Here is a 15,674-nt window from a genome sequence, read left to right on the forward strand (position 1 = left end):
GATACAATTATAGGCAATCTATTAGAAATAAAGGTTTCATTCAACAAGTCATGAAAAAATGGTGAAACAATTTTGACCAATTGCAGTCTGATATTTTGGAAACTGTGATTACAATTAAACGGATGCTGAGTACAGTAACTAAATATTGCAACAATTTGTACACAATGTTTATTCCCTAATTGTGATTTTCAAATGTACCATTGAGGGAGGACATTGATAGAAGCTGATTCCGTGTGTGAGTTAAAGCTATGGGTAATTCAGTGGTTCATTTCCTAAGTGTAGTTGAACGGGCCACTCAACACTCACACGACACTCTAATGTCTGTGAGAATCTGGGGAAAATGTGCATGGTGAAATCAAAAAGATGGTCATTGTTATTTGAACCTGCTCTCCTGTGAAAAATGAATCACTTCTGAGTGATACATTTATGAACCAACAAGTTAAGTTTGAACATAAACTCAGATATTACAATGAATTCAACAACCTGAAATATGTATATATATTTTTTGATGAGCTATTGATTGTGTAACATACAGCATAGCCAGCTAAACCCCTAAAATGTAACTATTAAAAATAAAATATTTAACTAGCACAGTCATTCAACTGAAGGCATACAAATATTGCCTGTAATTTTATGAGCCCATACTGCTTACTGATTGCCCTCTGCTGGACGTATGCTGGCCAGCTTCCTATGTCTCTTTCATAAAGCATTCCAGGAATAATCCTCCTAACAAACTGACTGCTTCTATCTATTTACAGGGTTCAGGATCAAACATGAACAGATCATTGTTTTATAATGTCTTTTGTAAATTATGTGTATGCTCCTGTGTGAAAGAGGCCTAGAACCTTGGTCTCAATGAGACTCCCCTGTTAATATAAATGTCAAATAAAATCTGGTGTTTTAAGGGAAAGGGCAGGATATTGACCTATAACAAGGGCATTGTCTTGGACATTGACTTCTAAAACATACACACAGAATACTGGCATGTCCTGTATCATCTCAGCAGCAGCACTGTTTACAGAGTCTGAGCCATAGTTTCCAGCTCAAAGGACACTGGCCACAGCTGCTTATTTAAATGTGAGGAAAAGCCCTCTGTGGCCTTCGCCATAATGGTGGGCATGGTGACATCCTGCTGCCGGCTATGTGTGTGTGTGTTTTCCCCTCTGCATGCTGATGTTGCTCGGAAGAGGTCAGTAGGTGAATGGTTGGTTTTGGGTTAATAGCCATCTGCACCCACACCCATTTCTTAACTGCTTACCATGCAGAAGGCATCACTCTATTTTCCATGACATAGAAACTCCTTATGGGAATGTACCGTTTTAGACAGACTGACTCTATTTGGAAAATTGGCAGTGATAAAATAAATTGTTCAATCAAGTGTGGCCTTTACCGTACCTTGTAATCACCATTCCGGGGAAAATCACAAAGTTAATCACGCAATAGAATGATTTAATCTAGAATAGGATTTGATCGTTTTTCAATGATTAATAAACAAAGTCGCTGTTCTCTGCAGCTGACATCTTGTATAACCAAGTTTGATGGCAAAGCCGTATAAGGATGAACTGGGTAAACTAGTACATCATTCATTGGCAAACGTTGAGAATTTCAAGTGGTAGCCTTCAAGTCCCTCGTATTCCCCTTTCGACCATATCGTCACAGTTGACTCACTGGCAGTTCAACTTCTGCTCTCCCAAGTTGTCTTATTCGATTGTCAAGTCCCACTAGTCCAGCAGAATTCTGAGTCCATGGGAAACAGAATCCAATGACTGTCCCTTTGGAGGGACACAGTATTCTCATGTCAAGCGATTAGGATCCTAGGGAACACATGTACTTCCTCTCCAGAGACATCATATAGCCTACTATGTCTTGGCTGATCTCAAGCACCTGATTAATAATACATGGAAGTTTCCCTGAATGTATCTTCTGTTTCCATAATGTATCTTCACAATGTAACCCTCTGTGATTAACTAGCAGTGTCTAAAGTCCAGGACCTCGGCTCACATTCTGTTCTGGTTTGATTGCATCACTGGGAAAACGGAGCATAACTGGGTAGCGGAGATAACTGCTAGAGTAAACAAGGATACAAATAAAGCAGTCTAGCTCTAGCTACATTCTAGCTACATTTGCAGGCCTTTATATGGCTGCCACTCCTCTGCTCTGCCCTGACGTCTCAGCAATGTTAATAGAATATCATGATTTAGATGATTTTTTCTAAATGATCATTTCTGCCAGAAAGACATGTCTTAGAATATTGTAGAACTGACTACCACACATTCCCATTGTGAACTTTCTCAGTGGGACACTAGAGGCCATTACAAACTCCTCCCCGTCTGATGCTTTCCTATTGTACATCAACTTCAAGCTGATCAGCTTTGATCATCAGATCTCTGGCACAGTGGAACATGTGGAACATCATGGGATTAACATCATAGGGCATAGGACAGCCCCAGCCCTACCATGGACCTGCCTTAGCCCCAGTTCTACCAGCGACCATGCTGACATCATGTTCCTCTACAGGAGACTAGGTGTAATTAGTGATCCCTGAGAGAGGCCCTCTGTTTATCCAGCCAGGCTGTAATTGCCACTGGAAGCAGGGGGGATTCCTTTAAACATATAACCAGAGAGAGAGGGAGGCAGGGGGTAGTAGAGGAACCCCTTAATTAGGGGATTGTTCCATGCCAATGCGACATCTGTGCTAGCACGCTGGCAGCTGCACATTCAGCAGTCATAACATCCCCTCCGACGCTGCCTGGAGCGGAGGCACACTGGCCCGGTGCGATGCATGCCCTGCCAGCTACCGTGACCCCAGCTTCCCCCGTGATTCTGTTACATATGCTGTATATACAGTAGACTGTACATTTACACTGGGCATACACCTACACACATGCTCACAAGTACACACTATGAACTCAATATCACTCTAGATGTTAAAATAACTGCAATATAAGCTTAGTGGTTTCTTTAAGCAGGGTTGGTGGTTCTAACAGGTATGAAAGAGGGCTGTATTCACTGGGACATTTCAAAAACAGCAGTGTGGTTGAATACGGGTTTAGTCTACAGTTTGATGGGGACTGATGGGAGTATTCTTGTCAGATAGGGGTCAGGGTAAACATTCAGCATTCTAAAAAAGTCTATTGGATTTGCATTTGGAGGGAACATCCTCACACAGTACAAACACTGCATTTAGTCCATTCTCTATTATGTTTCTTCTTTCAAGTAACAGTAGATAAACAATACAGGACATCAGTAATCAGTCATGCAAATCCTAATAATAGTAATCTAGATAGTCCATTTGTATAGGAATGACCGTAAGGAGTACTATTTTGGACTTTTACTATGGTGTGTAGAGTTTCCAACCCATATGAGAGTTAACTGCTATCGGGGGACCTTAAAAGGAACACACTGCAAGTGTATGTCAGGCTACCGACTTGGGAAAGTTAGCACAGTTATATTTATGATCTGTTAAAGTTTCCATTACATAAAATGTCAAAACCCTTCAGAAATCCATTCAGTATGGTCAGACAAATGTGACACCCATGAGTGTTTATGGTGTGTCTGCATTCCTACTAATAATAGGCCCGATGGCACTTGGGAATAAGAATTAGACACATTTGATACTTCACAAGCAAACAACGAATGACAATTTTCTACCAAGCTGATATACTGTATATTGTTTATGTTATATTATTGATGTCGTGTTATGTTGCTCCCTGTGTCATCCATCACCTTCTCCACCCATGTGTCAGTTGTCCAATGTGTGTATCAGTGAAAAGTTCAACATGGTTTTTTATTCAAACTTTTTTTCTCTTCTTCTTGTGTTTTTCTTTCAGACTGAAGTTGCTCATTGACCAGGAAAAGGCCTATCAGGAAAGGAAAGAGGAGGAGAACAACAAGAAGGTCACCAGCCTAAAGGAGGAGCTGACCAAGCTGAAGTCATTTGCGTTGATGGTCGTGGACGAGCAGCAGCGCCTCACAGAGCAATTGACCCAACAGACTGCTAAGGTCCAGGAACTGACCGCCAGCGCCTCCCACACCCAGGAAGAGCTGAGCTCTGCTAATGCAAAGGTGCAAGAGGGGGAAGAGAAAGTCTTTCACTTGGAGACAGAGCTAGGCGACCAAGCCAGTCGCTTTCACCAGGAACAGGAGACCATGACAGCCAAACTGACCAGCGAGGATGCCCAGAACCGGCAGCTCAAGCAGAAATTGTCCACACTCAGCCGGCAGCTGGATGAACTGGAGGAGACCAACAAGACCCTCCGGAGGGCCGAGGACGAGCTCCAGGAGCTGAGGGACAAGATCAGCCGCGGGGAATGTGGCAACTCCAGCCTCATGGATGAGGTGGAGGAGTTACGGAAAAGGGTTCTGGAGATGGAGGGGAAGGACGAGGAGCTGGTCAGAATGGAGGACCAGTGCAGGGACCTCAACAAGAAGCTGGAGAAGGAAGCCAGCCAAAGCCGTAGCCTGAAGGCTGATGTGGACAAGCTGAACCACAGGATCATGGAGCTGGAGAAACTAGAGGATGCGTTCGGCAAGAGCAAACAGGAGTGCAACGCGCTAAAGTGCAATCTGGACAAAGAGAGGACAGTGTCAAACGTTCTGTCCAGGGAGATGGACATCCTGAAAGCGAGGGTCAAAGAACTGGAGGCCTTGGAGGGTCAGCTGGAGAAGACAGAGCTTACACTAAAGGAAGACCTCACCAAGCTGAAGACGCTGACGGTCATGCTGGTGGATGAAAGGAAGACCATGGCTGAGAAACTGAAAGCGATGGAGGACAAGGTCCATAACAGCACTGGCAAACTGCAAGCTGAGCAGCACAAAGTCACAACAGTAACAGAGAAGCTTATTGAGGAGAGCAAGAAAGCCCTAAGGTCGAATGCTGAGCTTGAGGAGAAAATGTGTGGCGCCACCAAGGACAGGGATGAACTCAAGGCCAAGCTCCAAGCCGAGGAGGAAAAGAGCAACGACCTGCAGTCCAAAGTTACCATGATGAAGAAGAGGTTGCAGTCACTGGAAGCTGCAGAGAGGGAATTCCTGAGGAACAAAGCCAAAGAGGAAAACATCAAGGCGCCCATCGCCAACCGCTCCCAACAAGAGGACTACAAAGTCAAAGACCTTACGCAGGAAGTTGAGCGCCTGAGGCGAAAACTTAAAGATATGAAGGTTGTCGAAGATGACTTGTTGAAGACTGAGGATGAGTTTGAGTCAATGGAGAAGAGATACTCCAGGGAACAAGAGCGAGCAAAGGCCTTGATGGAGGAGTTGGAAATATCCAGAAATGAGCTCTTAAAGTATCAACTGGCAGAGAAGCAAGAGTCCAACCAGGAGCACATCCTCTACAAGCGTCTGAAAGAGGAAGAGGCCAAGTCCAGTCATCTGACCCGAGAGGTGGCGGCCCTAAAAGAGAAGATCCATGAATATATGGGCACAGAGGAAAACATCTGTCGCATGAAAAATGACCACTCCACCTTGCAAAGAAAACTGACTCTGCAAGAGGTGAAAAATAAAGAACTGGCCAGAGAGATGGAGACCCTCAATCGGGAGCTGGAGCGATACCGTCGCTTCAGCAAAAGTCTCCGCCCAGGCATGAACGGCAGACGTTTCTCAGACTTACAGGTGTGCACCAAGGAGGTACAGACAGATCTAGCAGACCACCTTCGACCCAACTACAAGAGCATCGCCCCACTGGAGCGGGCCGTGGTGAACGGAAAACTGTACGAAGAGAGTGACTCTGGGGACGATCCAAACTACAACAATGAGCTGCCCCTCGCCCAATGTAACCCCTCCCTCTTCAACAATGTCAACAACCTCAACAACAACATCAGGAGAGTCCCTTTTCTCAAAACCAAAGAAAGCCACAACCCAGTCAATGGCAAAGTGCAGGTTCCCAGACAGAATGGGAACCATGTGCAGCAAGGAGACGTGTTTCTGACACACAGCCCCGGGCAACCACTGCACATCAAGGTAACCCCAGACCACGGGCATAACATGGCCATGCTAGAAATCACCAGCCCCACCGCAGAAAACACCCAGTCATACACCAGCACTGCAGTCATCCCCACAAGCGGAGGTCCACCCAAACAAAGAATCACCATAATTCAGAACACATCCATCTCCCCGACTACCAGAAACAAAGGTTTAAGGTCCCCCTCATCAGATGGTTCCCCCTGCACTCCTGATCGAGCCATATCTCCCTTCACCATGACCACCTACTCTAGAGCGATGACCCCAGACTCCTCTGGGTCGGTCACTCCAGACAGGGCTATGTCACCCATCCAGATCGTTTCGGTCACAACAGGCACTCCTGACCGGTCCCTGTTCACGGAGCCAGTAGAGGTCATGGGAGGTCATGCAGTCTTCAGGGTGACACCAGAGAGGCAGAGCAGCTGGCAGGTTCAGAGGTCCAACAGCTCCGGCCCCAACGTCATCACCACGGAGGACAACAAAATCCACATTCACTTAGGGAGCCCCTTCATTCAGAGCTTAAACACTACACCCCAGCCTGTGAGCCCATGCTACTCACCTGGGCAGGAGCAGAGATCTCCTGTATCATCCAATGGTACCCCTGTCAAAGGCAACAGCAAAATCACAAGTAGCATCATTATAAAGCCAACATCCACCCCAAACAAAAAGCCTTCACAAATTACAGTAAGTAATGCCTATGATTGACTGATTCCCCATCCCAAGAGACCTCACCCCATTAGTAAACCCTAGTTTGTCCGTCTCCCATTAGCACCACCTATCCCAACCCAACCTCCTCAGTCCCTAGTCATCCGATCTTGATCCATCCACCTCCATTTTACTTCATCTGTATGAAGAGAGGCCGACCTCTGTTTGTGTTTGGGGTTTGTTTGTTTGTTTGGTTCTGTTTGGAAAGATGTTTGCATGCATGAATTGTCATTCAAATACAAAACAGAACAATAACCCTTTGAAGGCACTTGTAGTAAGAAACGTTTACTGAACACCGGGATAACTTTACTGTATATGCAATTTGGTAAATATACCATGTACTAAGACTATTCACTGATGGACCGTTTCAATTGTGTTTAAACTTCATATTACACAACTTGCATTTTGTTTAAGCTGATTTATTTTCTAAATATTAAAGTGTGCAAAAGTTATGTTTTAGTTTGTCATCCATGCTTGCATATTTCATTTACTCATTCAGAAGTGGTAAACCCTGCATGCTGAATGATGAAAATGAGGAATATATTTCAAGGTTCAAATATATTTTTAATGTTTTTATTTATGCATGTTTTCTAACTTCTAGTTTTTATATTTTATTTGTTCATTGTGATCTAATTTCCACCGCTCAAGTGCTGCCTTAACCATTTGAAATAGTATTCAGTCAATACAACTACTGATAGCAGTCCATTGTCCTTCAACCATCAAGACACACACATACAATGAATAGGACATTTTAGAGACACTTCATTTATGTTTTTTACTAGCAGGACTCTCAGAAGAACTCTTGTGTGAACGTCCAGAATTTATTAGAAAATGAAAAAAAGGCCAGGGATTTCTGACATGTGTTTTCTTGGCTGAGTTAAATTCATAGGCTGGTGATGTCATAGTTTCTCCTTCTATCCCAAACACAAAAACCCAGTTACCAAGAGTAAAGACTAGCATGAGTGAATTTGAAGTTCCTCTTTAATGATACCATGGAAAGTCCATGTAAGTCAGCTTGGACGAACGAGAGGTGCTTTAACTGTTGAGGGTCTTCTCCAAGTGGATGTTTCTTTGCTGCAACTCTCTGCATCAATTTGAATCAATATTCTTTACGTTCATCATAGTGTTGTATGATTCTTTTGCAAATACATGCAGTTGTTTTAATGGCAAATTATCATGCAACCTACACAACAATGCAAATAGATTGCAGTAGAGGAATGAAGAAAAACCACACTCATCACTCAAAGCACTGGCTTATCATGAAGAGACTTCTGAGTGACACTGGTAATATAAAGCTCACCTGAATGAGCATAAATGTGTCAGATCCATTCACGCATGTGAAAATGCACACCCAATCCAAATACTCTCTGAGTCAGTATCACTATAAAGAGGTGTCTATGTCAAGCTTTAAATCGATTCAGGCTGGGAGCATTGACATTTGGAAACAGGATCCCAATCTCTCAATGCCCAAGAATAATTTGCAGGCTAAACAAGACGCTGTTCATTCAAGGGATCAGAGTAGCTGTGTCCTTAAATATCCTCCATGTCATTATCTATCTGATCGTACTTATTCACATCTAGTGAGGTCATTGTTTGAGCCAGGCAGATCATATGTTCTGATGTAAAAATAACATCAAAGTCCGTATCGAATGAGAGCAAAGTGCAAGTAGTATGGATGATGGCTTCATAGTCTGACACACCCTTTCCCTTTTTATATCTCACTTGACGCATCAGATAAATCTAAGGTCTATGTAAGCTATACAATCACACAGCACCATCATCCACTGTGCTGTTTTTCAATACAGAAAGGACAGTAGCCAATCAGAGGCGAGACTAATCGTCAGTGTACATCACAGGCTAATCTAATGTAGCAGGCGTAAAAAGACGCCTGAGCGGAGTTCCCACATCCGCTATTCAGGGGAAACAGAAGTTAGGTTGAAAATATTGTATCCCTGAAAACCGGATGTAAGCGGTTTCTGGCGACCCTGCAAAGGCTAATCCCAGGCTAGTTTAGGAGTTGATGGGATTCACGTGTAGTTTACAATAACGGTCATCATCACAATGGTATCCAAACACCTTGACCGATAGGCCCAATGAACAAGGAGAGGAAAATAAACGGACAGGGCAGGGCCCATTTCAAACAAAGGCCTCATATTGTGAACTAAAGAGGATCCTGAGGCTCAGTAGTGTGCTGTGAAATAGTGTCTCGCACCACAATCCAAGCACAAAACAAATCCTGTGTTTTGTTGCCATGGAGACAACCCTGCATCTTTGCCAGTATTGCAGAACGCAGGCCGGCCTAGTGAACTTCAGGCTGGTCTGTCCGTGGCAGAGGAAGTGCTTACTCTAGTACTCCTGTTGCATGCCTCCAAAGGGAGGAGGCTTATAATTAAAGGTCATTCCGTGTAAAATCAACATGGCCCCCTGACATGACCCACACAGATTTTCTGGTCCATTAACCTCATTTTCAAAACACATTTCAAATTTATGTCCTGCATGGATTTAAGGACATGGTTCATTGCACGTTTCAGAATTAATCTTCGAAACCATAAAACACTTATACACACTCACTTACAGTTGGTCTTTAAAAGCATTTAACCACTCACTCCTTGGACTAGGTAGATTCACTCAATAGCTTTCGGCATGTAACTGGAGTGTCTCACAAGAGCTCTCTCTCAGAGAAAGAAAGAGTGATGAAATAAGCTGCAACGTTAAAACTACATTATAATAACCTATATTGCGCAACAGGTCTGGGAGAATGCCTTAATGTGCAAAATGAACCACCTCCCCAATGACACCCTATTCCCTATGTAGCACACTACTTCATCATCTATACCCCTTCTTGTCTTTCTTTGCTCTAAGCACCCTCATCATCATCCCTCTAGTCTCACATGCAGTTACATTAAAGCCAGAGGAGAAAGAGAGAGTTTTTTTTAACATGAGCAGAGAGACAGAGGTTTAAACTGAAGAGAGAGAGAGAGAGGGGGGTTTAAACTGAGCAGAGTGAGAGGGGGGTTTAAACTGATCAGAGAGAGGGATTAGAGAGGGGTTTAAACTGAGTAGAGAGAGTGGGGTTTAAAATGAGCAGAGAGAAAGAAAACGAGAGAGAGGTAGAGAGGGATTTAAACTGAGTAGAGAGAGAGAGAGCGTGGGGTTTAAACTGAGCAAAGAGAGAGTGGGGTTTAAACTGAGTAAGAGAGAGAGAGAGAGAGAGAGAGAGGTTTAAACTGAGCAGAGAGAAAGAGAGAGAGAGAGAGAGAGAGGTTTAAACTGAGCAGAGAGAAAGAGAGAGAGAGGGGGGGGGGAGAGAGGGATTTAAACTGAGTAGAAAGAGAGTGGGGTTTAAACTGAGCAGAGAGAGTGGGGTTTAAACTGAGTAGAGAGAGAGAGAGAGAGGTTTAAACTGAGCAGAGGGAGAGAGCGGGGGTTAAACTAAGCAGAGAGAGAGAGGAGTTTATACTGGGCAGAAAGAGAGAGGAGTTTAAACTGGGCAATACCTGGGGTTTAAACTGAGCAAAGAGAGAGAGGGGGGGGGGTTTAGACTGAGTAGAGAGGGAGGTTAGACTGAGCAGAGAAGCATTTAGACTGAGCAGAGAGGGGTTTAAACTAAACGCAGAGCGATGACAAACATGAAGAGCTCCTATGGTGACATCACCTTCTGGCAGAGCTGAGACGGAGCGCTAGGAGCATTAGATGACAGTTTAAGCTGATTGTGCAGTAAACAACACAATGATGCAAACCCCACGGGAGACATTTCCTGTGACTGTTTTGGCAGTTGGTGCTAAAACACGATCCAATACCTGTCTCCAAACATTTTCCCTCCCCACTCTCTCTTATAAGCCTTCTTTGGGAGCAAAACAATTACTTGTCTGTGAATAGCTCTACAAACTCCAAAGATGGTTTCAGAAAGGGAATCATGGATTTCTTTAGTTCCATTCTTTAGAGGTCGGTTGTGTTGAAAAAAGGGTCAAAGCTTTACTTAAATAGTAATGTTTTATTAGTCTACTTGTTATACTGCACACATACATGAACCTGTACATGTCTTAATAAGCATGTAATGATTTATTTTGTAATGTGTTTTGTCAGAAATTGCTAGATATTTGCTACTGTATGCCAAAAAACATAATTTGGCACCATCTTGTGGTCAGTTTGATAAACAACCTACAGTTATATATCGTAAGGATATTGATCCCTTTTTTCTCTCTGTCTATTCTCAGATCCCCTTGGAAGCATTCCGACGCCCAGGTCCAACCAGGATCCCCAAACCTAAAGCCTACGGTACAAAAGGAACAAACAGTGCGGTCAATCCAGGGCCGAGCAATAAAGGACAGCCCCAGACAGCTCTCTCCTCAGAGAAGACGCTGCAGGGTACTCAGAGTGCAGCCAACAACCTAAATGTGGTCAACCGCCCCACTAGAATATAACGTCACACACTTGGATGTATCATCACATTATGATCTCAATTATGATGTAGTCCTGTTGCTACAAAGACTTCTGCTTTTGTGTGCCTCGGTATTGATAATGAAAACACCAAAATAGGAAGATGAGTAGGACAAGGTTAACTAGCATACGTGTTTCACAAAGAAAAATTCACTGATCTGTCTGTGTAAGCAGCAGGGACACAACTTTTACTGGGGACAGGGTTTTATGATTGGAATGTGATACAAAACAAGGCAGCGGGGTACTTTAGGACCATGCAGACGCCTCCGAGCGGTCGGGTAGAAAAAAAATACAATATATATATGCGTGTGTCCCCACCTCTAAAACCAAAGTTGCGCCCCTGGTGAGCGATAATTGCAGTAATTGATCAATTATGATATATATATATATATATATATATATATATATATATATACACATGTATGTATATATATATATATATATATATACACATATGTATATATATATATATATATACATATATATAGGCTACTGTTATTGCTAATACCATTAAAATATGAATGTGTATTATCCCCTTGTAACATGAACTGTATTGCTATTTTAATGTGGTTAGACCTATCTAATTTACATCCACTACTTAATTAGTCTAATTCTATGAGTGGCAAAAAAAGGAATGTTATCAACAGTTTCAATAATGTACATGTGTATTATTGGTATTTTATGTTGAATGCGACTTCCTCAGTGATGATCTCTGAAATGTAATGATCAGACTATTAATTGGTTATCAATAAATATTGTTTTTATACCTACATATACATATACACATTTACATTTTATTTTATATATAAGAAACCCAGCTTGCTCTGCCTGAAATATAGAACATAAAAACACTCCCAATCTGGTGGGAATATGAATTGTGCAAGCTAATATATATATATTTTTTAAATGGGTAATTATCACAGTATTCCATCACAGAATTTCACCACTGTGTAAATGCAGGCCTACCTGTATATCAGAGGATCTCATCATGGTTCAATTCAAAATGACATCCTCCAATTGCAATGCACACACCTGTTTCGACGATCACCAATCATGTTGATGGGTCAGTCAGGTGATCAGACAACCACACCTTCGTGGTTCATTCTTTGCGGGAGATGCAGATTATCTGTGAAGTTCTCTTAGCAGTAGCCTCCAACATGTTATATGAGGTACTCCAAATTCATGCCCGGGTGAGACAGATGGGTAACCAGATAGGTTTCGATTTGGTCCCAGCCCATGTGGTGATGGAAGGGAATGAGGAAGTAGATGTTCTGGCTAAACAGGCCCTTAGGAGAGAGGAGGTGGATGTGGAGATGCCGATAAGCAAGGAAGAGGCTTAAGTGAGTTATAAGGACAGTTGTGGTGCAGAGATGGCAGGAGCAGTGGAACAGCAACACTAAGGGCAGGCATCTATTCCAAGTACAGAGGAAAGTTGGGGAGGGGAGGACGGCAGGAAGAGAGAAGAGAGGAGGACATCTTTACAAGGCTAAGGGTGGGACACTGCAGGTTGAATAAGACGTTAAATGTGATAGGAAAGCGTCCAACAGGAAGGGGTACTATAGGTAGTACAGCTAAGACCAGACTTTTTCCTAGCAGGTTAGGACAATTTACGCAGCAGGTTAGGATAATTAACGTGGCAGGTTAGAAGACTTGGATTAAGGTTAGGAAAAGGGTTAGGTTTAGCTCAAATGCTCTGCTAACCTGCTACAAAAAGTAACTTCCGGTCAGAGCTGTACTCCCTCTAGTCACCAACCACAGGAAGGTGTGATTACTGCCAGGAAACAGAGATAGTGGAGCATGTACTGATAGTGTGGGCAGTATTGAGAGGGAAATAGAGATCCAGTATGAGGGAGAAGGGGGTAGAGGAATTGAGTTTAAAGAGAATACTGAGTAGAACATCATTAGATACAAAATCAAATCAAATTGTATTTGTTACATGCGCCGAATACAACAGATAGATGTGCACCTTACAGTGATGTAGACCTTACAGTGATGTAGACCTTACAGTGATGTAGACCTTACAGTGATATAGATCTTACAGTGATGTAGACCTTACAGTGAAATGCTTACTTACAAGCCCTTAACTAACAATGCAGTTTTAAGAAAGAAATATAGAATTATATAACAAATAATTATGGAGCAACAATAAAATAACAGTAGCGAGGCTATATACAAGCGGTTCAGGTAAAGAGTCAACACCGGTAAAGAGTCAACGTGCAGGGGCACCGTTAAAGTGACTATGCATGGATAATAAACAGCGAGGAGCAGCAGCGTAAAAATGGGGGGTGGGGTGGGGACAAAGCAAATAGTCCGGGTAACCATTTAATTAACTGTTCAAGAGTCTTATGGTTTGGGGGTAGAATCTGTTAAGAAGCCTTTTAGGCCTAGACTTGGCGCTCCGGTAACGCTTGCCATGCGGTAGCAAAGAGATCATTCTATGACTAGGGTAGCTAGAGTCCTTGGCAATTTTTAAGGCCTTCCTCTGACACCTGGTATAGAGGTCCTGGATTGTAGGAAGCTTGGCCCCAGTGATGTACTGGGCCGTATGCACTACCCTCTGTAGTGCCTTGCAGTCGGAGACCAAGCAGTTGCCATAACAGGCGGTGATGCAACCAATCGATGGTGCAGCTGTAGAACTTTTTGAGGATCTGAAAACCCATGCCAAATCTTTTCAGTCTCCCAAGGGGGAATAGGTGTGGTCGTTCCCTCTTCATGACTGTCTTAGTGTGTTTGGACTATGATTGTCCGGACCTTTGGCAGTCTCTATGGGCGTGCCACAGGGTCCAATTCTCAGGCCGACTCTCTTCTCTGTATACATCAATGATGTCGCTCTTGTTGCTGGTGATTCTCTGATCCACCTCTACGCAGACGACACCATTCTGTATACTTCTGGCCCTTCTTTGGACACTGTGTTAACTAACCTCCAGACGAGCTTCAATGCCATACAACTCTCCTTCCGTGGCCTCCAACTGCTCTTAAATGCAAGTAAAACTAAATGCATGCTATTCAACCGATCTCTGCCCACACCTGCCCGCCCGTCCAGCATCACTACTCTGGACGGTTCTGACTTAGAATATGTGGACAACTACAAATACCTAGGTGTCTGGTTAGACTGTAAACTCTCCTTCCAGACTCACATTAAGCATCTCCAATCCAAAATTGAATCTAGAATTGGCTTCCTATTTTGAAACAAAGCATCCTTCACTCATGCTGCCAAACATACCCTCGTAAAACTGACTATCCTACCGATCCTCGACTTCGGCGATAAATTCCTTCCAGTTCTCTGCTGCCAATGACTGTAACGAACTGCAAAAATCACTGAAGCTGGAGACTCATATCTCCCTCGCTAACTTTAAGCACCAGCTGTCAGAGCAGCTCACAGATCACTACACCTGTACATAGCCCATCTGTAAATTGCCCATCCAACTACCTCATCCCCATACTGTATTTATTTATTTTGTTCCTTTGCACCCCCAGTATCTCTACTTGCACATTCATCTTCTGCACATCTATCACTCCAGTGTTTAATTGCTATATTGTAGTTACTTTGCCACTATGGCCTATTTATTGCCTTGCCTCCCTTATTTCACCTCATTTGCACACACTGTATATATAGACTTTTTCTACTGTATTATTGACTGTATGTTTGTTTATTCCATGTGTAACTCTGTGTTGTTGTATGTGTCGAACTGCTTTGCTTTATCTTGGCCAGGTCACAGTTGTAAATGAGAACTTGTTCTCAACTAGCCTACCTGGTTAAATAAAGGTGAAATAAAAAATAAAAAAGTTTGTTTGTGATGTGGACACCAAGGAACTTGAAGCTCTCAACCTGCTCCACTACAGCCCTGTTGATGAGAATGGGGGTTGGGGCCCCCATTCTGGGGGTGGGGGTGCTCAGTCCTTCTTTTTCTGTAGTCCACAATCATCTCCTTTGTCTTAATCACGTTGAGGGAGGGGTTGTTATCCTGGCATCACACTGCCAGGTCTCTGACCTCCTTCCTGTCTCATCGTTGTCGGTGATCAGACCTACCACTGTTGTGTCGTCTGCAAACTTAATGATGGTGTTGGAGTCGTGCTTGGCCATGCAGTCATGGGTGAATGGGGAGTACAGGAGGGGACTGTGCATACACCCATGAGGGGCCCTTGTGTTGAGGATCAGCGTGGCAGAAATACAGTCTCAAATATTTTGTTATCTTTTTTAAGAGAAAAGGGGCTGGCAGGTGGGCTGGCCCACAGGCCCCTTACAAATAAAGATTACAGTTTTGAAACTGCAGTAAAAGTGCAGTAACTGCAGTCGACTGTGGTATTTTGGACGCAGTAATTGCAGAACAAATGCAGTGTACTGCAGTTGAACTGCAGTTATACTGCACTCTAACTGCAGTTCCACTGCAAAAGTACTGTAGTATAAAAACATTGTTGTTTTGGACGCAGTATTTGCTGCATACTGCCGTTATACTGCACTCTAATTAAGCAATAAGGCATGAAGAGGTGTGCTATATGGACAATATACCACGGCTAAGGGCTAGACACAGCCCTTAGCCGTGGTATATTGCAGAGGTGGGACCAAG

At 43.4% G+C, this 15,674-nt stretch overlaps 1 protein-coding gene across 4 annotated transcripts in view; it reads left to right on the top strand.

Annotated features, from left to right (window-relative positions):
• Positions 1 to 11,876, top strand: part of LOC110527185 (filamin A-interacting protein 1-like) — an 88,717-nt gene extending 76,841 nt beyond the window's left edge. For all 4 annotated transcript variants that reach the window (XM_021608323.2, XM_021608322.2, XM_036982524.1 and 1 more), the window contains 2 exons: positions 3,831 to 6,645; positions 10,884 to 11,876. In XM_021608323.2, coding sequence (XP_021463998.2) covers positions 3,831 to 6,645; positions 10,884 to 11,090 — 3,022 coding nt within the window. In that variant the 3' untranslated portion in view covers positions 11,091 to 11,876. The remainder of the gene's footprint in view (positions 1 to 3,830; positions 6,646 to 10,883) is intronic.
• The last annotated feature ends 3,798 nt before the right edge of the window (positions 11,877 to 15,674 follow it).

This window comes from Oncorhynchus mykiss, chromosome 7 (assembly GCF_013265735.2).
Source record: "Oncorhynchus mykiss isolate Arlee chromosome 7, USDA_OmykA_1.1, whole genome shotgun sequence".
Taxonomy (NCBI): Eukaryota; Metazoa; Chordata; class Actinopteri; order Salmoniformes; family Salmonidae; genus Oncorhynchus; species Oncorhynchus mykiss.